Raw genomic sequence first — 24,854 nt, 5'->3', positions numbered from 1 at the left:
TAGAAAATTGCCATTTTAAGCCCCCTGTGATCTTCCAATTCACTGGCACACCAACCAGCCAAGGGCACGTATACATGTTAGGTCATCATATGCCAATTAATGGACAAAGTTCTGTTTTTGCTCCCACACTTCTTCCTGTCAGAACTGCATTATTTCTGGTCAGGTGAACTCTGAGGCAGCACACAGATCATCACAAAATTGTGGCACAAGGTAAAAGACAATATTTACTGATATATACATTCCAATTTGGTAGGATCCTTTAACAGGCCACTTAATATAATGTAAACTGTCTGTTGGTTTTCCTTTAAGGTTATTACAAATACCCCTTTGGGCTAAACTACACAGAAGATTTTATCTATATCAAAATATTGTTATGCAATAAAAACGTGCCAGGACATTATATTCTTTTAAATATAAAAGGAATATGCTATTGACAATGGTGTTTCTGGCTAATTTATTGATTTGTTTTCTTCAAAAACCCTACTCCCACATGTTCCACTTGCTTTTTCCTCCTTTCCCAGGCTGTGCAGGGGAGCACCTAGCACTCATGACAATGTGTTGTAGGATAAGGATTAATGAGCAGGTAGGTGGATCTAATTGGGAACTGAAGGCTGTCATACTTGTATAATCGCAGGGCTGTGATTCGCTAATTCTCTCCCACTGCCCTTCTGACAAGCACACCCAATTGAAACAGGGACCACAGTACATCTATGGGGGAATTCCAATGAAAGGGACATTTTAAGGGCTCTGGCACACGGGGAAGATTAGTCGCCCGCGATTAACTCCCTGTTCGCGGGCGACTAATCTCCCCGAGTTGCCTAGCCCTGCCATCCCACCGGCGAACATGTAAGTCGCCGGCGGGATGGCAGACGCAGCGGGGCGATTTCCGGAAGTCGCCGAAAAAGATTTGCGCGAAATCGCGCCGCCGCGTCTGCCATCCCGCCGGCGACTTACATGTTCGCCGGTGGGATGGCAGGGCTAGGCAACTTGGGGAGATTAGTCGCCCGCGAACAGGGAGTTAATCGCGGGCGACTAATCTTCCCCGTGTGCCAGAGCCCTAAGGGTGAAGACACATGGAACTACTAGTAGCAGTTAATTGTTGTGACTACTAAAAAAAATACAATGCTGATCATTTACTGATAACTCTCTTTACATGTGTTTTAGCAGAGGCAATTCTCGGTATTGTCTATGGCAGGGTATTTTCTAGTGTTAAGTAGCCTTGAAAAAGTAGCTGCTACCAGTAGCCCAGTGTGTCTTTACTCTAAAAGGTAATGAACAGTTTGAGCCCCGAGTGAAACCAGCACTGTATATTATTCAGCATTGCCTACATTATTAAAGAAATTCTATATTTTTTTACTTATCCTTTATGTCTCCTTTAACCCATGCAACTACATCTTAATAGTAGGATGCAATGTTGATTGATACCATCCTACAAAATCTCCTGTGTAGTTTACATTCTGCATGGCTAATTAGCAAGTAATTCAAATGTATTCTGGGCAAGCTGAACTTTTAGTATGTATTCTGAAGTTTTTAAAATGCTCACACACATTTAAAGGAGTATTCTCAGCAAGCTGAACATTTTGTAAGTATTTAAAAGTTTTTAAAATGCTCACACACATTTAAGGGTGAAGGCACACAGAGCTACTAGAAGCAGCTACTTGTCATGGCTACAGAAATAGACAATGCTGATCATTTACTGATAGTCTCTACGTGTGTTTTAGCAGAGCCAACTATCAGTATTGTCTATGGCAGGGTATTTTCTGGTGTTTAGTAGGCATGACAAGTAACTGCTACTAAGTAGCTCCTTGTGTCTTTGCTCTAAAGTGTGTGCATGAAATATTTCTGCACACACAGCTGAGAAGGAATTAAATGGAACATACCCGTATATACTCGAGTATAAGCCGATCCGAATATAAGCCGAGGTACCTAATTTTACCTAAGAAAACTGTAAAAACGTATTGATTCGAGTATAAGCCTAGGGTGGGAAATGCAGCGGCTACTGCTAAGTTTCAATAATCAAAATAAATACCAATAAAATTACATTAATTGAGGCATCAGTGGGGTATATGTTTTTAAATATTTATGTCAAAGAAAAACAGTAAACTAGCTCTGTAAGTGGAGAAGAGGGTCAACAAAAACAACAGGCACTGTAGGGTCTGGTTGCGGGGGGCCTAATTTGCACACAAAGGACAGAGGGTGCTAGTCTGGAGGGACCCATGGAACCCGACTCGAGTATAAGCCGAGGCTGACTTTTTCAGCACATTTTGGGTGCTGAAAAACTAGGCTTATACTCGAGTATATACAGTAGTTTTGTGCCAGCACACTTCAGTTGGGGCCAGTGCATTAGCCTTGCATAGGGTTGCCACCTTTTCGGGACAAAAATAACGACCTTCCTATAGATTTCTTTCCTTTTAATAACATTGGCATTAAGCATCATTTTTACCGACCAGCCCAGTACAATACCAGCCAGGTGGCAACCCTAACCACGCAGTCCCTGAATTGTATATATATCTTTATTTATAAAGAGCTTATATTGTAGTGTCACCCACTGTGACCTACAGCACTTATATTTGCCTATTTGTGTCTGTAAGTTACCCTCCCATATAGATTGTAAGCTCTACGGGTCAGGGACCTCCATCCTCTTGTGTCTTTGACTCTTAACTTATTGCAACTGTATCTTGTATTTATCGTTATACTTTGTATTTATCTATTATTATCTTAATAATCTCATTAGTATTAATGTATTCCACTGTACATTGATACCTACGTAAGTAGCACTTTATAAATAAAGATATACATACATAAAGCGCTACTTATGTACGCAGTGCTGTACAGTAGAATACATTAATACAAACAGAGAGTTATTAAGATAATAATAGATAAATGCAAAGTATAACAATAAATACAAGATACAGTTGCAATAAGTTAAGAGTTAAAGACACAAGAGGATGGAGGTCCCTGCCCTGTAGAGCTTACACTCTATATTTCAATTTGAATTGTGAAAAACCAACACCTTGCTTACACAAAATGACTGTGGTATGCTGATGGTGCGGTGAATAAAGAGCCTAAAAACTATAGATTACTGCATGTGAATCTCGCCCATTGAATTTTCCTACTGGGTGAAAAATCTGGCCGTTGTTTACCAAACACACTGACATCCCCAGTACAAAAAATAAGACCATGACTTCATTTTATCTGGCCCTATTTTGCGCAAAGTCCTCTTTCCTTATTGGTCTAATTGTAAGAAAAGGTTCTGAGTTAAAAAAAAGTAGGAGCTAAGAAAAAATACACTGAACTCAACGAACAACCTCGTGTTAATAACACTTTGGGGTTTCGCAACACTGAGGTCCCCTGTCACTCCCCAAATGGCTACGTGCCGCGTCACTGCGCTTATACGTCAGCTGTGACGCCACACTCTCGCGAGATGAGACTTTTGACGTCGGGATTAGCTGTCCGGCAGGGGCCAGGAATCTGGGTATTATCGGCGTTGCGGGACGTTTAAGCAGCAATCTGGGACTGCGGGCTGTGTTTAAAAATTCGGGTGTGTTGGGCGGTATGCAGTAGTGCTGTGGTTTAGATTGGGGGTCTCGCATGAGTTCCCCGGACAAGAGGTGGCAGCAGGAGAGAGAGGGAGCCCCGGAGCCCGAGGAGAGGAGGACCAACACCCCCCGCAGCAGCCCGGGACACAGCCCTGAAGGAGACAGGTCAGCAACTTTCATGTTCCAGAATGAACATCTCCAGTTGTGTGTGTGTAGGGGGAGTGATTGGCTAAACTGGGTTGTGTTTTGGGATTGTGTTCAGTCTGCAGCAGAACATGTCTTTCCATATCGTCCTTCTAATACTGCACATGCAGCAAAGACGTACTGCATGGCCGAATAGTGATCAGTTCAGATGCATGCTCCTCCATGTATTGCTTCTCTGCTCCCATGTGCTATACTGATGATCCATGGAATGTCTGGCCCATCATCACCTTTATGTACTGCTGGCAAGTTGTTCTGATATTCCAACCAACAGCAAGCAAAAAAAGCCTTGTGTAATCAAACAGCAGGGTTACAGGGTCCAGTTTATAAGAACTTGCTCCTAATCCGTATTTATAATAAAGTTGCCCGTTGTACTAGGAGGCTTATTGAAAAAACTAGTCAGAACTAGGGAAAATTGCTGCGCACTGCAGAGTAGGATAACAAGAAAAGTTGTAATGAGAGTAAGTGGAATTTCAATAATTGTGTATAAATTCATAAATGTATCTGTTCCAACCCACTTATAAAGTCATCATTGACACGGTAATACAAGCAGAACAAAGGCTGCAATCACTTGTAATAAATGGATGTTGCAGATAGATATGACACAAAGACGGCAGGTAAGTATCTATTTTCAGATTAAATACAAACACCCCCTCCCCTAACCATTCTTTTTTTTAAATGTGCTCAATCAATGCTGCCATCATTTTGACAGAGCCATATTTGTGTGTTAAGTGTCTAAAGATGTAGCAACATAGCTCCTGCATTGGAGTGTCAATTTCCCCAAAATCGTTGGATTGACAGATCCATATTTGTTCTTGTTGGGATAGCCTCCAGTGCAAAACTTTTTTTTAAAAAAATTACTTCACCAGTGTGGGTGGCCAATCTGTGCCTGTAGTAGGTTTACTTGCCTAGAAGCCAATTTGATAAAGTGCATGTGCATGAAGAAATCTTTAATATTGTTAAAAAATATTGTAGAGGTATGGAATCCCTTATCCGGAAACCTGTTATCCAGAAAGTTCCAAATTATGGAAAGGCCATCTCCCATAGACTCCATTAAAAGCAAATAATTCTAATTTTTAAAAAATGATTTCCTTTTTCTCTGTAATAATAAACAGTACCTTGTACTTGATCCCAACTAAGATATAATTAATCCTTATTAGAGGCAAAACAATCCTATTGGGTTTATTCAATATTTAAATGGTTTTTAACAGACTTAAGTTATGGAGATCCAAATTACAGAAAGACCCCTTATCCAGAAAACCCCAGGTCCCCAGCATTCTGGATAACAGGTACCTGTATATGAAACAGTGTCCCTGATCTTGTGTTTTAATGTTTGATTAGCGCAATGTAAAGAAGGTATAGTTTGTTGCTCTGATTGCAGGCATGCAGTTGGTTAAAGAAGACATATAGGATAATTAAAACTTCCATTATTATCTTTAAAATTAACCCCTTTATTGGTGCTCCCCATAGATCCACTATGGTCCCTCTCTGTGCTTTAAATGAGGAGTGGGCTTATATTAACTATCCCTTCCAGAAGCACAGTAGTAGTGGGCATAGCCAATTACAGCCCTGCTTTCACAAAGCAAAGTCAGAGTTAGTTTCTGATCAGGTCCACCTAGCTGCTGATTGGTTCCTATCCTACAGTTCAGTATATTTAGTGCCACCGGCTGCCCAGCACAGCCTTGGATTTTTTTTAAAAAGCATATTCAATACTTTGAAGAGAATAATGCACTGCCACATTTTTGTTTTTTACACAATAAGTCTATTGTGGAAGAATCATGCACTTCTGCAGCACCACTCTGAGCCAACTGGGAGCATCCATGCCCCCACTGATATGTCTTAACCTCTAAATTGATTTGGATTCTTACCTATCCTTCATCTTCCTGACAAATTGGCAAAGCTAAGCAAAATTCATTCAGACTATCTCCATGGAGGTTCTTTGTAATGGACTGCTTCAGTGCCACTAGTCTGTGATGGACCTATTGTTTAAACATGGGATAAATAATTTACTATCTATTTTTATTCTATTTATTTTAAGTATACATGCAAGTGTTATGTTTTAGCATAAGCACTGGTGATAATTGGTTGTTCTATGTGTTCTGCATATCTCATATCTCATACCTCATGAAATATTGCAGCTTATTTTGTTGTATACCACTTGAAGTTTGTGCATCAAATGTGTCTGTTAATTTTTTTAATGATACCACTGAGGATCATCATCAACTGTTTTGGTGAATCATTGCAAGTCAAACTAACAGCTAATAAAATAATGTATGCTTCATGTTCTTGGGTGAGGCACTTTGCTTCCTTTGTGAAGGCTGACTTTATAATGTGTGTCTTCTAACCTAAACAATATCACACTAAGGTATATTTTGGTCTCAATTTGGTATCAATATTTTGGTGCACTTTTGTTTTCTGGTTATTTTTTTTCCCTTTGTAAGGGGCTCTTTTTAAGAAGAGCATAGTTTGTTTCTATGTACTATTTTATCCTATTGTTTGAGAGGGACATCTACAAAACCTCCTTTTTTTCTTACACTTAGGAAATGAATAGCAGTGTAAACTGTTTCCTCCCATCTGTAATTTTTGACATTTTGAAAGCTTGCCCTTGACAGCAAACATCAACTGTCATTTTTGATTTGAGAGCATGGCTGCAGTTCATGTTGAATACCCCCTGTATTGCTTTACCAGAAAGGAATGCAAGTGGGTTTTATCACAGATAATCTAGTCTCCTACACTATCACAGTTGAATCCATATGGTCATCGGCCTGGTCTTCTAATTGCAAATCATGTGCATGTTATTGCACAGTGAATGAGTTTATATAAACCGTGATACAACAAGTAACAAAAACTGCAGGTTTCCAAAAGTAAGTGATTTCACCTTCAGCCTGGTGTTTAAAGAATGGGAATCCAGCAAAGCCTGAGCACATATACAAAACATTTGTGGATTTGTATCATGGATCGAACAAAGGAGGTGTCTGAGGACCTCAGAAAAAAAGTTGTTGACGCCCATAAAGGTTACAAGACTCTCTAAAGAGTTTGTACTCCACCTCAGTCAGATTGTGTACAAACTAAGGAAAGTCAAGACTGTTGTTACCATACCCAGAAGTGGTCAACCATCAAAGATAACTCCAACTGCAAGATGTCACCTGAGTCCACTGTCAGGTAAACACTGAACAGCAATGGTGTGTATGGCAGGGTAGTAAGGAGAAAGCCACTGCTCTCCCCCAAAAACATTGCTTACAGTCTACAATTTGCTTAAGATCATGTTGACAATTCAGAAGGATACTAGAAGAATGTTTTGTGGATGGAGGATCCAAAATAGAACGTTTTGGCTTAAATGAGGAGTGTTACAAATGGAGAAAGAAAAACGTTGCGCTGTTTTGCTGCATCTGGGCCTGCACGGTTTGCCATCATTAATGGAACAATTAATTGTGAACTTAACCAGAGAATTCTAAAGAAATATGTCAAGTCACACAAGTCATTCTACCAAAGAATGGTTAAAGAAGGATAAAGTGAATGTTCTGGAACGGCCAGTTCAAAGTCCTGTTCATATGAGGAAACCCACCAACACCCAAGAGCTGAAGCTGTTCTGTATGAAGAAATGGGCTAAAATTCGATGTGCAGGACTGATCAACAGTTACCACAAACATTTAGTTGCATTTATTGCTGGACAAGGGGGTCACACCAAGTACTGAGAGCACAATTCATTTACTTTTGCCACACGCAGATGATGTTTTTTTTTTTTTTTCAATAAATACATGACCAAATATAATTGTTTATATTTTGTTTAACTAGGTGTTTTTTCGTCTATTTCAGCAAATTATGATTTAGGTCACATTCATATAAAAATATAGGAAATTGTAAAGGGTTCACAAACTTTCAAGCACCAGTGTATGTAGAAATGAAAGGCTCTAATTACATTGAGAAACCGGTAAGCTGTTTAAATCAATTGATTTACTACTGAAGTGTTGTCAAAAAGTAAATCTCACAAAATGATTAGAGTTGCTTAAGAAAATGTTTTTTTTTTAGTGAAGTTAACAGATATAAATCTTTTTTTGGGTAAAGCTCTCCAGCACTGTAGTTTGACTTTCTGTGTGAGTTTCCCTAGTTGCACAATGTCATGGTATCTGCTTGTACAATTTTTTAAAATGGAGCAAAAATGAACATTCTGTTTACTAAAGCTGTTATATTTTAATAGCATTGTTGCACTTAAAATGGAATCGGCAATACCTGGAAATGAATTTGCAAGTCTGCTTCTTTATAGATATGACTATTTGTTGGGCTGGGTGATGCATTGCCCAATCTCTGTATTAATGTACAGTTCGTATGTACATAGTCACTGTAAATAGAGGCTGTTGCAGCTGTCAGGGCAAGTACATACTGTTACCTTAGCCTGAAAAATACCTCTGATTCTGGCCATACTTTCAAACACTTGTTTTCATCAGCAAACACTTGCAGTTTAATACTTCGTAATAGCTCTTGCTTCCTGTAGCTGTATTCTAAAAGTTTTGCTTATTGTTATTGAAATATCAATTTCTGTAAGTGAACCACACAGTGAGTAAAATTCCCTGCACACTTCGAGTTCTTTCCAGCAACAGTAAAAATCTGTACACCATTACTGTGGCAGATACGTATGCCCTCATCATAATCTATTCCTACGCATGTTTCTCAGTTTGTCATATCCTATCTGTGCAACAGGAATTAAACTCCAAAAAAAAAAGATTTTCTATGCATTATTTGCTTCAAAGGCTCAATTTTGTTAAATATGTAAGCTGCTGTGTAGCCGTTGGGGCTACCATTCAAGGAGAATAGGGATATAGGGCACAAATCTTCTGATTCAAGTTATAATCTTGTCTTCTAACTTGAGTGCAAATGATTCCCTTTATCACTTAGTATCACTAACTCTGCAAACCTAATTTCCAAGTATTTGGGCTGATTTGCAAACTTATAGGTTAATGATGCCAACTGCCCTTGTGTATTTACCCATATGTTTGTGAAACACCCCTTTTTGTGTAATTTTGAATCTTGTGGGTTCACAGTATACCTAAAGTTGAGTCAGGGAAGGCAAAGATGCTGGGTATTACTGGATTCTTTTTGGACTGATCTGCACTTACTCAGTTGGTAATCTCATGGCTGAAAGGATGGCATACATTTGTGGCCATCATCAGGGAAAATGCCAGTTCCACAACTGCTAGGGCAAAAACAATTTAATTTATTATACCATTAGCCTGATTATCAGAATTTGCTGCTTCATGACATTCTTGTCAGATATCCAAAAAATAGTCAGAAGAAAAGTTAGTGCTGGCTTCTGTCTGAAATTCTTTATTTTAACATGCAGTCACTATAAACACACCCTTTCACTGTATAGGTTTGCTAAATCCTCAGTTCAGATCGATTTTCTTCATCTTTTATACGTAAAATATTTAACAAAACCACTCTTTGTGCAGCGACTGAATATGATTTAAAAAGTATGTATGTTTAAGTCCTGTCAAAAACTGGTATTTAGATATGATACTGGATGTGGTGTAGGTGAGGGTGAAAGTATCTTATTTTCCAGTGAGCAAAATAAAAGTTACTTTATAGAGCAGCGGTTCTCAACCTGGGGGTCGAATGACCCTTTCACAGGGGTCACCTAAGACCATCGGAAAACACATATTTCTGATGGTCTTAGGAATAGTTTTATGGTTGGTGGTCACCACAACATGAGGAACTGTATTAAAGGGTCGCAGCATTGGAAAGGTTGAGAACCATTGTTATAGAGGGAGCTAACCAGCAAGATCAAGCTATGTTACTCACGGCTAAGAGAAATTTCCTTTGAGTGCTTTGTGCTTCAGCGTATTTATTCCCACACTTATATTCATGCAGGTATGCTGAGTAGCAGTCATCTCTGCATGTCACCTGTGTCTCTGGGAACATTACAGTGTTAAAGTGTAATTATTCTGCAATTAATATACTGATCTGGCCAACATTCCTTTAACAGATGAAGTCCTTCATATCTAGTATCTAGCTTTTTATAGGGGAGAGATCTCCAAGACCATTACCGGTTTTAAAAGACAATGACCACCATGAAAAGGAATGCTTTTGGCAGGTGCTATAACCACATGGATGTTTGGCCTGCCTTCTTGCAGAATAAAGGCTAAAATATACAAAGGGGTTATGGGAACACTCCAAGGCTATTTTCATTGTTAGTGAACAATAAAGGCCATTTTCTTTATCATGTCTGTTTAGGAAATAATCAAGTCCAGCATACTAAATATTTAGCTTTTTCAATTTTAGTAAAGAAGAAAAGTGACTAGAAGAACTTGTAGGTTCTTTGATCCCTTTTAATTTACCCCAAGAACATTGCAAAATTCTCCACGTGCCATTGTCCTGAGAAAATATAAAACTTACTAATAAAACCCTTTACCTCTAAAGTTCTTATGTCCCGGAAAACAGTGAAAATTTGGACAAAAGTAAATGGAAAAACACTGGTACAGGACTTAAAGAAAATTAATATTTATATATTTTACAGATCACCAGGAGACCCTTATTCAGAAAATCTAGAAAATAGCCGAATGTAAGTATAACTGAAGCACACATTCCATGCATACAATGTCTTTGTAGATCAATTATTTAAACTATATTGATTGCTTTTCAGAACTCTTTACCTGGTATTAGTGTCTGGCTTAAGCATAATATTTTGGACCTGTGTGTTCAGAAATGTGGAAGTGAAATTGCGTTTCTTAAAATATATACATTTATTACAGATCGAATACATAAGGATTCCAAGCAGTTCGATCTAGTTTACCTTCATGTTAATTTTTTGTATGAGAGAGATCCAATTAACAACTTTTCAATTTGTGTCCTTTTTTTATATGTTTCAAATTATTCGCTGCTGCGTTCATCCACTTTAGAGGTTCACCGAACCCAGCAGTGGGAAAAAAATTGTTCCTCTGTGTGGCCACAGTTTCATTGTTATTGTTCCTCAATATTTTATTTAGGCCCTGTCCTATCCATATTCTAGTCTATTGTTCAGAACACTGCCTAACAATTTCCTGACTTTCCTGAATATTTTAAAATAGGAAAGATTTTTTACTGTGTCAAATTCTCAAAAATTGTGTGTCTGTTTGGTAAACACCATTCTGCCTTTTGTGATTGTAGCAGTGCTCTACACTATGCCCCAATTGCTCTCCGGTGTAAATGGCATGCAAAAAGAAAGGAGTTGGACAAAGCAAAAATATAAATAGATAAATCTGAAGCATTAGCAATGTTTACCAAGGGTTGGTAAATCAACCCCACCTTATTATTATTATGTGTTTATAAAACGCCAACATATTTTGCAGTGTTTTACAATAAATGGGTGTATACTTTAAACATATAAGAAAACATACAAACCACCCAGTACAAGAGGTAAAGAGAGCACTTCCGCAAAGAGCTTACAGTTAGTGATCTTTTAAAGATCACTAACATCAGCACAGCATTTCCCAGAGGAAGATCCCTTCCAAGCTTCTTGTATATGTTTAATAAATATGTCAGTTTAGTCACCGTTTTTACTTTTCTTTCACATGCAATAAACTTCTTGCATGGCAGCTTTTAGTGACAAATATTTAAGAAAACATTTTCTGACCATGCTTCAACTTCAGTACAAGTACCCTTACCTGCCGTAATGCCCCCAAACTGCTTTTTGTTCAAGTTGCTATTATTGCTGGAGAACAAGTGGTCTCTTTTGATTTTGTGTCCCATATCAAATGCCAGAGGAGCCAGGGCCTATTTTGACTCTTGGTCTGGACCTAGCCATAGCCAATGATAATTTTTCCTATCTAAAAATGGGAATGGGACTGTTGTACTATATCTCAGAATTTGAAAAGATAGAAAGGAGCACTTGTCAGATTATAAAAATTACCTTTTAACAATAGACATGGATGTGACAAATTGTTCAAAGTTTGAGGAGGGTAACGGTCCCTTCTACATTATGGGAAGACCTCTTAGCAGGAAAACACCATGTTGCAAGCATTCTAGAGCATAGTTCAGTATATCTCAATTCACTTGTACCTTAAGTATTTCAAATACTAAGCTACTTTATAGAACAGAAAATCATGGTATAATAGCTTTAATAAAAAGTGCTTATGGGTTTGTAATATCAAGAAAATGGAAATAGTTAGCACTTAGATATCTTTATAAAATGCGGTCCTCCAGTACTACCCAATTGTAATCACTGGGGGGGGGGGGGTCACTAAAGTTTTAGCCCCACCTTCACTCGTAAGGATTTCAAAAACCAAATGTTCTCCCTCTCCCATAAAACAGTAGTAGAGTTTAGGGCAGTGGGGAAATGTTAATAGTAATGCAGAAAACAGATGTCATCTATTACTGAGAGATTATTATTCCACTAAAATTAGATCTTTTCAGTGCAATTTTCATTATTAGATGCTGATTTAATTTTGATTAAAGAAATACTTTATAGTGACAAATGAAAGTGGTCATACGTATCATAAAGATATTATCTTTCTCCAAAATACTCACCCTGAGGTGGGTGTTTTTGGTCTGGTCCCATCATTTGGCACTCGGGCCAGTAATCAGATCATAATTGCTGGCAAAACAGGCTGTCAGAGAGAGAGGGCCATGTCATGTTATCAATGCCATCCTCGCCCAGGCAAATCAAATCTGATTTTCAGCCAGATAATGGTCTGGCAGGCCTGTCGTCTGGGCCCCGTACATGTGTCAGTAAGTTGACCACCTTAAGAAATAGTGGAAAGAGCAACAAATGTAGCTCCATTCTAACCTGCACCCGTATGTTATAATATGTGTTACTATTAATGCCTATTCCTTGAAACACTGTTAGAAATTCTTCTAAAATTTGCAAGCGGTTCAAAAGGGTATATTTATTTATATCTTGTTGGGTCCATTGCACATAAGCAGCACAATCAGTAAGCGGCTCACCCATTTGTTAATGTAAATGAAATATGTCAGTAATACATTATTCAAAAAGTTTTTACCACAATTTGGATAATATTTTTATGTGTTTAGAAAAAAAAATGTACAATCAAGCTACCTAGTTTTTTTTGCTACTTGTATGTTTCCTTGTAAACAGTTATAAAACATTATTTCAACTCAAACTTCATGCATGAGCGTCCATATACTTGCAAAGGAAATTTGTTTTTCTCATCTGCTAATTGCAGTTGTAGATGCAGTGTAATGAAACAGGAAGATGCACATGTTCATGGATTCGCTGTATTTTTAGAAGCAATAGCTGGCTCTGTTTCATGTTGTGCATGTCTGCGGACATTGCTAAGCTTTATTTAAAGAGTGTGCTTGCAATATGTTTGCTATGTGACAGTGTGTGGCCTGATCTTGAAGTAGCATGGAAGTGCTCCCTTAAATTAATTCTGAAAAGAAATGACATTGAGAGTTGAGAAATGTGTTCATGGTTTCACTGAGTAACATTAGTGCATGGTGGATTATTTTATTAAGAGCTGTCTGTATTTAAGGGTAGTTCCACACTAACATGTGATGAATTACCTTCTATATGACATACAGTTTAGCCTTAACTCTTATGCTCCTGGCTGGTTGGGTTGTTTTTTTTTTTGTTTTTTTAGCAACACTAATGCATTTCTGGAATAGTATAGAGTATTATTTTGAAGCAATAGCAATTTGAATGCAATCTAATTTGCCACAATCTAATTTGCCACGCAAGTACCTTGAATTGCATATTTAGTTTAATAACAGCCAGTCACATCCAGCAAAGCTTGTTAGATGATAACCTCTATGAAGTATTACTTTTCATGCCAAAGAAAGCGTAGCTTATATGCTCCTTCCTGAAGCAAGTGCTTTCTCTACTAACACCATGGCTGATGATAGTGTGACATTACTGTAAACATATCTCAAAATGATCTATTGATGAAGGTATCCTAAAGCTGGCCATACAGGTGAAGATCCACTCATTAGCGAGGTCACCAAGCGAGTGATATGCCCACCTTGTTGGCCTTAATTGGCACTATGCAGACAATCAAACTGAGGACTGCATCAATGCACAGATGCGACCCTTGATCCAACAAGAGAATCCAACCTGCGCACTCTACATCTGGACAGTTTTTGAACATATATTGGTCGGGTAGGCCCATCGGAGGGACCCATACACAAACAGATACAGTGGCTTGCAAAAGTATTCGGCCCCCTTGAACTTTTCCACATTTTGTCACATTACAGCCACAAACATGAATCAATTTTATTTAAATTTCACGTGAAAGACCAATACAAAGTGGTGTACACGTGAGAAGTGGAACGAAAATCATACATGATTCTAAAAATTTTTTACAAATAATTCACTGCAAAGTGGGGTGTGCGTAATTATTCAGCCCCCTGAGTCAATACTTTGTAGAACCACCTTTTGCTGCAATTACAGCTGCCAGTCTTTTAGGGTATGTCTCTACCAGCTTTGCACATCTAGAGACTGAAATCCTTGCCCATTCTTCTTTGCAAAACAGCTCCAGCTCAGTCGGATTAGATGGACCGCGTTTGTGAACAGCAGTTTTCAGATGTTGCCACAGATTCTTGATTGAATTTAGATCTGGACTGTGACTGGGCCATTCTAACACATGGATATGTTTTGTTTTAAACCATTCCATTGTTGCCCTGGCTTTATGTTTAGGGTCGTTGTCCTGCTGGAAGGTGAACCTCCGCCCCAGTCTCAAGTCTTTTGCAGACTCCAAGAGGTTTTCTTCCAAGATTGCCCTGTATTTGGCTCCATCCACCCTCCCATCAACTCTGACCAGCTTCCCTGTCCCTGCTGAAGAGAAGCACCCCCAGAGCATGATGCTGCCACCACCATATGTGACAGTGGGGATGGTGTGTTCAGAGTGATGTGCAGTGTTAGTTTTCCGCCACACATAGCGTTTTGCATTTTGGCCAAAAAGTTCCATTTTGGTCTCATCTGACCAGAGCATCTTCTTCCACATGTTTGCTGTGTCCCCCACATGGCTTGTGGCAAACTGCAAACGGGACTTCTTATTGTTTTCTATTAACAATGGCTTTTTTCTTGCCACTCTTCCATAAAGGCCAACTTTGTGCAGTGCACGACTAATAGTTGTCCTATGGACAGATTCCCCCACCTGAGCTGTAGATCTCTGCAGCTCGTCCAGAGTCACCATGGGCCTCTTGGCTGCATTTCTGATCAGCGCTCTCCTTGTTCGGCCTGTGAGTTTAGGTGGACGGCCTTGTCTTGGTAGGTTTACAGTTGTGCCATACTCTTTCCATTTCTGAATGATCGCTTGAACAGTGCTCCGTGGGATGTTCAAGGCTTTGGAAATCTTTTTGTAGCCTAAGCCTGCTTTAAATTTCTCAATAACTTTATCCCTGACCTGTCTGGTGTGTTCTTTGGACTTCATGGTGTTGTTGCTCCCAATATTCTCTTAGACAACCTCTGAGGCCGTCACAGAGCAGCTGTATTTGTACTGACATTGGATTACACAAAGGGGCACTCTATTTAGTCATTAGCACTCATCAGGCAATGTCTATGGGCAACTGACTGCACTCAGACCAAAGGGGGCTGAATAATTACGCACACCCCACTTTGCAGTTATTTATTTGTAAAAAATGTTTGGAATCATGTATGATTTTCGTTCCACTTATCACATGTACACCACTTTGTATTGGTCTTTCACGTTGAATTCCAATAAGATTGATTCATGTTTGTGGCTGTAATGTGACAAAATGTGGAAAAGTTCAAGGGGGCCAAATACTTTTGCAAGCCACTTTAAGCTTCCGAATCTCTATGAAGGGCCCAGATTGGCAGCTTAAATCTGCCTGTGTCCACCTTAACAGATAAAGTACTGCCCTGGAAATACCACTTTGATGCCTTGCAACTAAATACGGACAGTTCTATAGGTAGAGAATTTAGGAGTGTTGCTGGTATAGATCTTGCAGAAAAAAAACCCTAGACAACTACAATATATCCTCATTTTCCCTGGAACAGTCCTGATTCTCTTGACTGAATAAAGATGGAGCTTGCTGGAAGGGACAGAGATCTGCTATTGTTTGTGCTCTATCACAGTTAAACATTTTCACCATGATGGTACTGTTAGTAGATAAAGAAACATTTCTTGAATGTTAGGGACTACAGCTAAATAATTTATTATTAAAGATATAAACTCATTTGCATATGGCACAGAGAAGGAACAAAGTTAGTCGTTAGAGCCAGGAATATATCAGACCGTTGTCATCAAAAAAGCTGAGAGCCAAAGAAACAATCTGTAAATCTTATCCAAAAGGGCTGTTAGCAATTAGTCATTTTTATCATGGGTACTCATCAGCTCTCAAACCTCTGTGAATCGTTACAAGTCTCTTACCACTAAAATGGGAGTTTCGGAATATGCCCTTCACAATTCTCTCCTTCACCAGTGTGCATTACAAGAGTCAAGAACTATTTTTTGTCACTTGCTATAGGTCATCCCTGGCATTTTGGGCAAATACATCAGGAAATAATGCTTAATGTGAATTAGCGTTAAAGCAGGTTTGATCATAGCCTCTTTTATGGTAATGGCATGCACAAAATTTTGCTGCCCATGCAAAAGTGCCTTCTGGGTGGGCAACAAAATGCCCGAAAATCCCTTTCTTTTCATAGTACTGTAGTCATGCCAGCCATTGTACACTCATTTTGTTATTTGAAAATTGTCATGGCTGAGCAGAGTGCCGTGATTACAGTACTCCTCAATGGGAATGTATTTTCAGATGTTTTAGCCCCTGCAGGAAAAGTGATTTCAAAATGCCCCATATGCCCTTACCATAGTAGGCTATAGCAGCTGTGTGGGCATTTCTTTATAAAATAGCACAAGGGTGTATAAAGTACTGTACTACCATTAGTGTACACTATCAATTGCAATGTTAACGCAATGCCACGTGTGTAATATAATGTGTATTTATAAATCTGTGTAATGACAAGAAGCTGAGTGATAAAATTATGAAGTTTAAAAAAAAAAAAAGGTGTTAGTTTGAAAGAGTGCTGTGTAACAATTAGGATGGAAGTTTCTTTCAGAAATTTCAACATGAGCTTATTGGATAGCGCTTGTGCTCAACATAATCTTTCCCTGTTGTTTTGATCTTGAAAAAAAGCTATTGTTTTGTTATTTCTTGAATTAAACAGGGAAGTTAAGGCTGATGCCATACGTGGCGTAGGGCTGATTTTTTCGGCAAGCGGAAAAAAGGTTGCCGAAAATTCAGCCCTACGCCTGCTACTTGTGCCTGCACCCGAATTAATGGAATACGCTCGGGTGCAGGCACATGTAGCCGATATACGCATGAAAACGCGAGAGAATGCAAAGTCTCGCGTTTTCATGCGTATATCGGCTACATATGCCTGCACCCGAGCGTATTCCATTCATTCGGGTGCAGGCACAAGTAGCAGGCGTAGAAAAATCAGCCCTACGCCACGTGTGGCATCAGCCTAAAGCTACTCCATGTTTGGTCCTTGTTAAGTGGCATTTTGGCAGTATGCAACCTTCTCCCTTTGTTATGACTGTTTTGTTAGCAGGAGCCAATTATGCAGGGGGATTATAAGTAGTAATCTAATTATATACCTTGCACTGACCAAACATGACGCAGCTTCAGTTTCCCTGTTTAGCTCAAAAGATATCAAAATCTATAGATTTTTAGTGATGAACAAATATTTTGTCTATTGTTTTAAATACAAGCCCTATTCACTGAACTCATGTTGAAAAGGTATACTGTTATATACCATACAATTTGAAACGTAAAGGGATTCTGTCATGATTTTATGGTATACATTTTATTTCTGAATTTACACTACCATTTAAAATGTTATTTTTGAACCAACAAATGTATTTTTTTAGTTGTAATACTGATATGTGGGCGCCATCTCAGCCTGAGTCTGAGCTGTCAGAAGGAGCCAGCGATACACATTAGAACTGTTTTTGGGCAACCAGTTGTTTCTCCTACTCCCATGGAACTGGCGGAGTCCCAAGACAGACATTTCTTATTATTGACTGTTATTCTGATATCTACTGGGAGCTGCTACCTTCCCATTGTACTGCTGATCGGCTGCTGGGAGGAGGGCAATATCATTTCGGTTTGCAGCTCCGCAGTACAGTGTGACTAAAGTTTATCAGAGCACAAGTCACATGGCTGTGGCACCCTGAGTGAAGAACATGGCTAGTCCTATTTGTAAGTTCTAAATGAAATGTAAAAAAATCTGCCCTTTTAAAAAAACGGATTTCAATGCAGGATTCTGCTTTAGAAGCTCTATTAACTAATGAGTTTTTTTAAAAAAACAAAAAAACATGTTTTCCCGTGACAGTATTCCTTTAATGTTCACAATGCTGAATCTGAACTGCTCATAGGCCAAAGTCACTTGTGAAGAGGGCACAATATTGGAACATACCCTAAAAGACTGTTGTTACTGCTAACAATGGCTCTACAATATTGTAAAGTGTAGTTAGTGATTACGTTTACTGCATATTAAAATAATGGCGAAATAGCTAATAGAAGTGTGTTACCTTTGCGATATATTTGTAATTGTAAATTCTCTTCTGTCTGCTATAGTATTACTTTTATGCTTTAGACTTACAAAACATCTAGTGTGCCCTAGTTAAGTAGCCATGCTCCGTTTTCCCTTCTTTAAAATGGTACACGGCAATGTTATGTTTATTTTATTTCTAAAACATTTAACTATTCTGCATGGGGGGGGGTTGTTTGTAGGATGTACGCCTCAAACATACAGATTACATATGATATAGGAAGTAAGTGTGTTTGTTAAACCATCTCTATAGACAAAATGACAATGTAGAATTCCAGCTTAGTTTTCTAAATCCCCTGATCCCATTCTGTTTTGTGCATAAGTGATGGACTAACCTTGCTTTACTAACAATGTGAATGAGCTTTGTATATGAAAGCTGTACTAATCCACATGCCTGTTTGAATGTTTGGAACAGGAAGCGAGCAGCTGCAAAGCATCTAATAGAACGCTACTACCACCAGTTAACTGAGGGTTGTGGAAATGAAACCTGCACGAATGAATTTTGTGCTTCCTGTCCCACTTTTCTTCGTATGGATAACAATGCAGCAGCCATTAAGGCCCTCGAGTTATATAAGGTTAATGCAAAACTCTGTGATCCTCATCCCTCCAAGAAAGGAACAAGCTCATCTTATCTAGAGAACAATTCGAAAAGTGCCCATAACAACTCCTGCACAGAAAGAAAGATGAATAAGAAAGACCTTCATGGACCCAGAGATGACTTTAAAGGTAATTTAGTAATACATTTCTTTTATCATATAGAGCAGTTCTGCATGTGTCATTCAGAAGTAGTTTCCCAAGGGGCTACAAAAGATGCCTATCTTTTGTATTTTATCCCTTGTCATCAATCTACTTTTTTCCCTGTTTTCCTTCGTGTATTTTCCACATAAATTTCTTACAATGAATGTTTCCATTCTCCAATTTCTTATCTTTTATTGTAATTCACTCTTACCCTCCTTCTATCCTTACTTTCTCATGCTCCCCAGGTTACAGTCAATTTTTCCTTTTTTCTTTTACTGTAAGGGTGCATGATACAAATACTGATTAAAAGTTGTGTTATGTGTTGATATATTTTGGAGGCAAAACATTCCTATTAGATTTATGTAATATTTTAAATGATTTTTTAGTAGACTTAACGCATTATGATTGAAATTACAGAAAGACCCCTTATCTGAAAAACCCCAGGTCCTGAGCATTCTGGACACCATGTCCCATATCTGTATCACATGTAACATTTAAATTGTTGTCTATGCCTGCAGTGTTCTCCCCAAAGGCTTTTTTAACCAGGTTCCTTGCCCAGCATTTTTTGTAAGTCGCCTTGACCCCAACCTTCCCCGCTGCTCACTGTAATAAAAATTCTCTCTGTGAAGCTTCTGTACTTGACAGGTGTTTCTTGCAAACTTGGTACAGTGCCAGTGTGTCCCTGTGTTGCGCAACCATTTAAGTCCCTAATGCGCATGTGAGCTGTCTGGGACTTGCAGGCCTTTGTGCAAGAGTATACTTTTCCTTTAAAGTGATACTGACACTAAGAAACAACTCTTCAAAATATGAATATACGTAAAAAGTTACCTATAGGTCACGTTGATCATTTTTCACAGACAGGGCTGCTTTTGTGAGTAATTGTTACATGAAGTTCCTAAACCTGACTGTTTTGCCAACCCTTCTCAGCCTGTCCGTTAAATTTTCTAATGCTAACAGACTGCTGCACAAATATGGCAGCCCCCTCATAAAGAAACATGGGGGATCAGATAGGTAACATAAAAGCATTGAGCAAATACTTTTATGGCAAAATTATAAATAGCATGCAAAGGCAGTTGTAAAAAGGGTTTAATTTCTGTTGTTGGTACCTCTTTAAGGTAACATAAGGAAGAGAACAATTTGTGCTGAACACATTTAAAAGCCTTTTGGCAGATGGGACTTGCATATTTCAAGTAACTATGTTACATGTAGAGATGCTATTGGCCTGCTGTGAAACTATATCATGAATAAGAGCAGTAGAGAATAGAATCCTTAAATATGGCATGCTGAAAAATGAAGACAATCCGTATAACTACTTAAGCTTAGTTCTGCAACCTACTCTTTCCCTAATGAGTCTCATCAAATGTAATCGCTTTAATTCTAGGCCAAATTAGGTTTCATTTTTTAGAAGGGACAATGTGCTATATGCACAGTAAAAATATTCCTGTAGGAAAATTGTTTAGTTGGCTGGTGGGCAGGCATTGTCAGTTTAACCTCCACTAAATATTTTTTTTTTATAAACCAAAAGAACTGCTGAGTAAAACAAAATGTTTCCACTTATTTAGATGTCACTTTCCTGTCTGAAGAAAAAGTGTATGAAATTCTTGAATTGTGTAGAGAAAAAGAGGACTACTCGCCTTTAATTCGGGTGATCGGGAGAGTATTTTCCAGTGCAGAAGCTTTGGTTCAGAGTTTCCGAAAAGCAAAGCACCATACAAAGGAGGAGCTAAAATCCTTGCAAGAAAAGGATGAAGATAAGGATGAAGATGAAAAGGAAAAAGCTGCATCATCTGCTGCTGCAATGGAAGAGGATTCTGGAGCATCATCCTCAAGGTTAAGTGACAACTCACAAGGAGACAACAACATACAGAAACTAGGCCCTGAAGAAGTGTCTCTAGATATAGAAGCAGTTCGACGGGTGTATCACAGGTTACTTTCTAATGAGAAAATAGAAACTGCCTTTCTGAATGCACTTGTGTACCTTTCTCCTAATGTGGAATGTGACTTAACTTATCATAATGTTTATTCACGAGATCCCAACTATCTCAATTTGTTTATAATCGTCATGGAGAATGGTAATCTCCATAGTCCTGAATACCTGGAAATGGCTTTACCGTTGTTTTGCAAAGCAATGAGTAAATTGCCATTAGCAGCGCAAGCAAAGTTGATCCGTCTTTGGTCAAAGTACAGCGCTGAGCAGATTCGCCGAATGATGGAAACATTTCAGCAGCTTATAACCTATAAAGTTATAAGTAACGAGTTCAACAGTCGAAATTTAGTCAATGATGATGATGCTATTGTTGCAGCAACAAAGTGCTTAAAAATGGTTTACTATTCAAATGTTGTTGGTGGAGAGATTGAAACTGACCATAATGAAGAGGAAGATGATGAACCTGTTCCTGAGTCCAGTGAGTTAACTCTGCAGGAGCTGCTAGGGGAAGAACGAAGAAACAAAAAAGGCCCTCGAGTAGATCCCCTTGAAACCGAACTTGGTGTTAAAAGCATTGATTGCAGGAAACCTCTCATCCCTTTCGAGGAATTCGTTAACGAACCACTAAATGATGTTCTAGAAATGGACAAAGATTATACTTTCTTTAAAGTAGAGACTGAAAACAAATTCTCTTTTATGACTTGCCCCTTTATCCTGAATGCAGTTACAAAGAATCTTGGTCTGTATTATGACAACAGAATCCGCATGTACAGTGAAAGGCGAATAACTGTTCTGTATAGTCTAGTGCAAGGACAGCAACTTAACCCCTATTTGAGGCTCAAAGTACGGCGAGATCACATCATTGACGATGCTCTTGTTAGGGTAAGTTTTATCCTAAATCTACTAAAGAATATCTATAATTGTCTATTTGCAATGTATTTTGTATACATAATATATATAATAATAATAATACATAAATATATTTAATAATAATGTACAATCTAAAAGGATCCTTAGTTTTAATTTTATGATAATATATTCACTTCTGCTAAGAATACTGTGTACAACTCCTGACTGTTAATTCTCAGAACAGACACAAAATTTAAAGGAGAACTAAACCTTAACTAAACAAGCAGGGCAAGATTGTTGTACATTATGTTTTGGGCTTCTGTACCAGCTCAAGGCAGCTGCACCCCTTTAGCAGGAAGGATCCGTGCCTACTTTATTTAGGCTTTAGTTCTCCTTTAATAACTGCTCAGAACTCAGGGCTAACAAAATCCAAGAAGGGGGAGCTCCTTGGACAACTTTGAAGGCCTGGATTATTACTACTTTTGAGATGCTGAAACTTTAGGCTGATGCAGTAAGTTTAGTATATAAAATTTGGCATTTCTATCCATATTTATTTGAGGGTTTTGTTTTCTAATGTTGAAAAAATACATTTGAATTGACCTTATGTCTCTCCTTAAGTTACTATTTTGTTTGAAACAGAAGTCACAGTTTTTGTTTCTGTGTTTCAGGTGTCAACAGGCATTTTCTGTTGAATCAATTTAGGGCAGATAGCACAAGAAAATGAAAGTTATTTAAAAGTGTAGTTCTTCTTAAACCATGAATGAATGGTCAGTTCAGTCATTTTTAGTTTGGTTTTTTTTTCCCTAAAAATGCTAAAATCAAATCCACTTGCCAGTTCTATGCAGTCTGTTTTGACTCTTTGCTTGCGAGTTCTGCAACCAGATGGTCACTGAACACTTCTACATTTTTTGCTGATTACCTTCTAATTAGTTGAATGTGGCTGTGGAACAACTTACTGTGATCTGATGAAAATCAACAAGTTAAGGTGGCCAGATTTTATCTGCCTGTGTATGGCAGGCCTTCATGACCAGTATCTGGCCAAAAATCGGCATCAGCTCAGTGATGCAGTCCTCTCTCCGACTACTCATATCCCCTTCATTGTAATGTGATTGTTTGGCCCTAGGACATCGCATTAGCATGATATTGCCCACCCAAGGTGGTCATATTGGGGAAAGATTTGACCTGTAAATGATTCAACAATTATTTACGGTATATTTACCAATCTAATTATGTTCCCTATGTTTTTCCTTAGATTTTGTGGTTTTTCGTGCAGCTTCCTGTAAATGCTTACAGTCCCTCCCTTTGGGCGATGACACACAAGAAGACTAGTCACCATCCCTAGAGATTAATCTCCTCAAATGCTTTCCTACCTGGTGAGAATGTAAATCTCTGCTAGGAAAACATATGCGTCCCTTTAGCTTTCTGAAGTCGCTCGAAATTTCCTCACAAGGCGTCTTGAAAAGCCAACGCAACACATATATTTTCATACAGGGCAATTTAAATTCTCGACAGGTAGTAAAGCATTCAAGGAGATTAATTTCTAGAGGTGGTGACTACTCTTGTGTGTCTTCTCCTTTATACATGCTGATTCCAGTTAGAGCACTCTTCTCAGTGCTAGACAAAGTTAATACTTTTGACAAGTGTAGTGTTACTTTCTAAGAAGGTTTTTTGTTCCTCTACTGCCCTTGATCATACGATCACCTTTGTCCTCTCGCAGATAATCACTGTGATCATTATGGCAATCTTATCTCACAGCAACTTCCCATATACTAGTCTATGGAAAATGCTTCCCACAGTGGGTGATTGTTGCTTGGGAACAAGGAAAGCAGCTTTCCTGCCAAAGACATTGCTCATGAATGCAGGAATCAACATTTAAAAGGGAAGTCCACTCAAAAATGATTTCTTTGTTTACATTGTGAAATTAAAGTACTCATTTAATGCACAGTGGAAAGCGGTTTTTGTCATTTAGAAATCAACTGTTCTCCATCCAAAATGGAAGTGCTTATAATCCCAGGAGCAAGGTCTTGCAGGTCTATTAAATGGGCCCACCCTAAAAAACTGTTTTTTTTTGCCAGTGGTTTTGAAGATGATGTAATTGCGTTAATGGACTTTAATCACAGAACATGCAAGGCACTATGGGAATTGGAGAGATGACTTGTGCCACAATATTGCAATGGTACAATTAGTTAGTGACGGGCTGTGAAGGATAGCACTGAGTGGAATTTTTGTCAGGTTTTGCCCCCCAAAAAATGCCCTTAGACTCGTATAGCTGCAAAAAAAGTTGGCAGAACAGATTAGTTCAGTGCTAGCGATGGATCATAATACACAGATAATTAAATTAGCATAGTGGTATCTAACATATTGGCACCCCACAATGAATTCAGCTTTCATTTTCTTTTAAAACAGAACCCTAAATACTAATATGGTTATGAATACTGTGTCTTATATAAGGAGGTAATGTACAAGGCTAAAGATTTCGCATCTATAACAGTAACAGTCCAGGGCTTCAAAGTTTTTACACAGGAGCTCCCCATCTTGTATTTTGGTAGAATGTGCTCCCTCAAAGATCACATGAACAGAAATAATGCAGCTCTACTTCTACAGGTAGTAGTGTGGGAGCAAAAGGCTGCCCATTAATTGGCTGATGGGGCCTAGCATGTATGTGTGCACTGTGAATCCTATGATCCCTTTAATCTTAAAATGACAATTTTCTATTTAGGAGTACCCAATAGCACAGACTGCAGACTTTAGTTCTGTATTTCACTGTAATGCATTAAAATGATCCAAAATCTCTGAAAACCTATTAAACAATATGCCTTTAATGATAAAATTTGCTCTCCTGCATTTGGCTCTAGTTACCCTTGCACTGTTTAATACATTTTGGAGATATCCATCTGGATTTTTCATGGTACTGTTTGACATTGCAGTTCTGTACATTTTACAGGAAAAACTTGCTCACAAACTAATTGAACAGTGATGTCCCATGTGCCCCCCCCCCCCCCCCCCCAAAGTCACTGACTAACTAAGAGGTTAGAGAGCCGAACTGTTCCTTTAACCCTTTTACTGCCAGCTGTTTTGGTCAAAGCGGAACTTGTAT

At 38.5% G+C, this 24,854-nt stretch overlaps 1 protein-coding gene across 2 annotated transcripts in view; it reads left to right on the top strand.

Annotated features, from left to right (window-relative positions):
• Positions 1 to 3,407: 3,407 nt before the first annotated feature.
• The window catches only part of ube3a (ubiquitin protein ligase E3A (human papilloma virus E6-associated protein, Angelman syndrome)), a 35,838-nt gene continuing 14,391 nt past the window's right edge, over positions 3,408 to 24,854 (top strand). Inside the window, exons 1-4 of one of the 2 annotated variants that reach the window (XM_012956687.3) lie at positions 3,408 to 3,704; positions 10,252 to 10,296; positions 18,659 to 18,969; positions 20,544 to 21,790. In XM_012956687.3, the coding sequence (XP_012812141.1) occupies positions 3,592 to 3,704; positions 10,252 to 10,296; positions 18,659 to 18,969; positions 20,544 to 21,790 (1,716 nt within the window). In that variant the 5' untranslated portion in view covers positions 3,408 to 3,591. The remainder of the gene's footprint in view (positions 3,705 to 10,251; positions 10,297 to 18,658; positions 18,970 to 20,543; positions 21,791 to 24,854) is intronic. The other variant, NM_001001213.1, reaches the window with a different exon arrangement.

This window comes from Xenopus tropicalis, chromosome 2 (assembly GCF_000004195.4).
Source record: "Xenopus tropicalis strain Nigerian chromosome 2, UCB_Xtro_10.0, whole genome shotgun sequence".
Lineage (NCBI taxonomy): Eukaryota > Metazoa > Chordata > Amphibia > Anura > Pipidae > Xenopus > Xenopus tropicalis.
The sequence above is the reverse complement of the archived record's forward strand: the minus strand, read 5'-3'. Positions and strand labels throughout refer to the sequence as shown.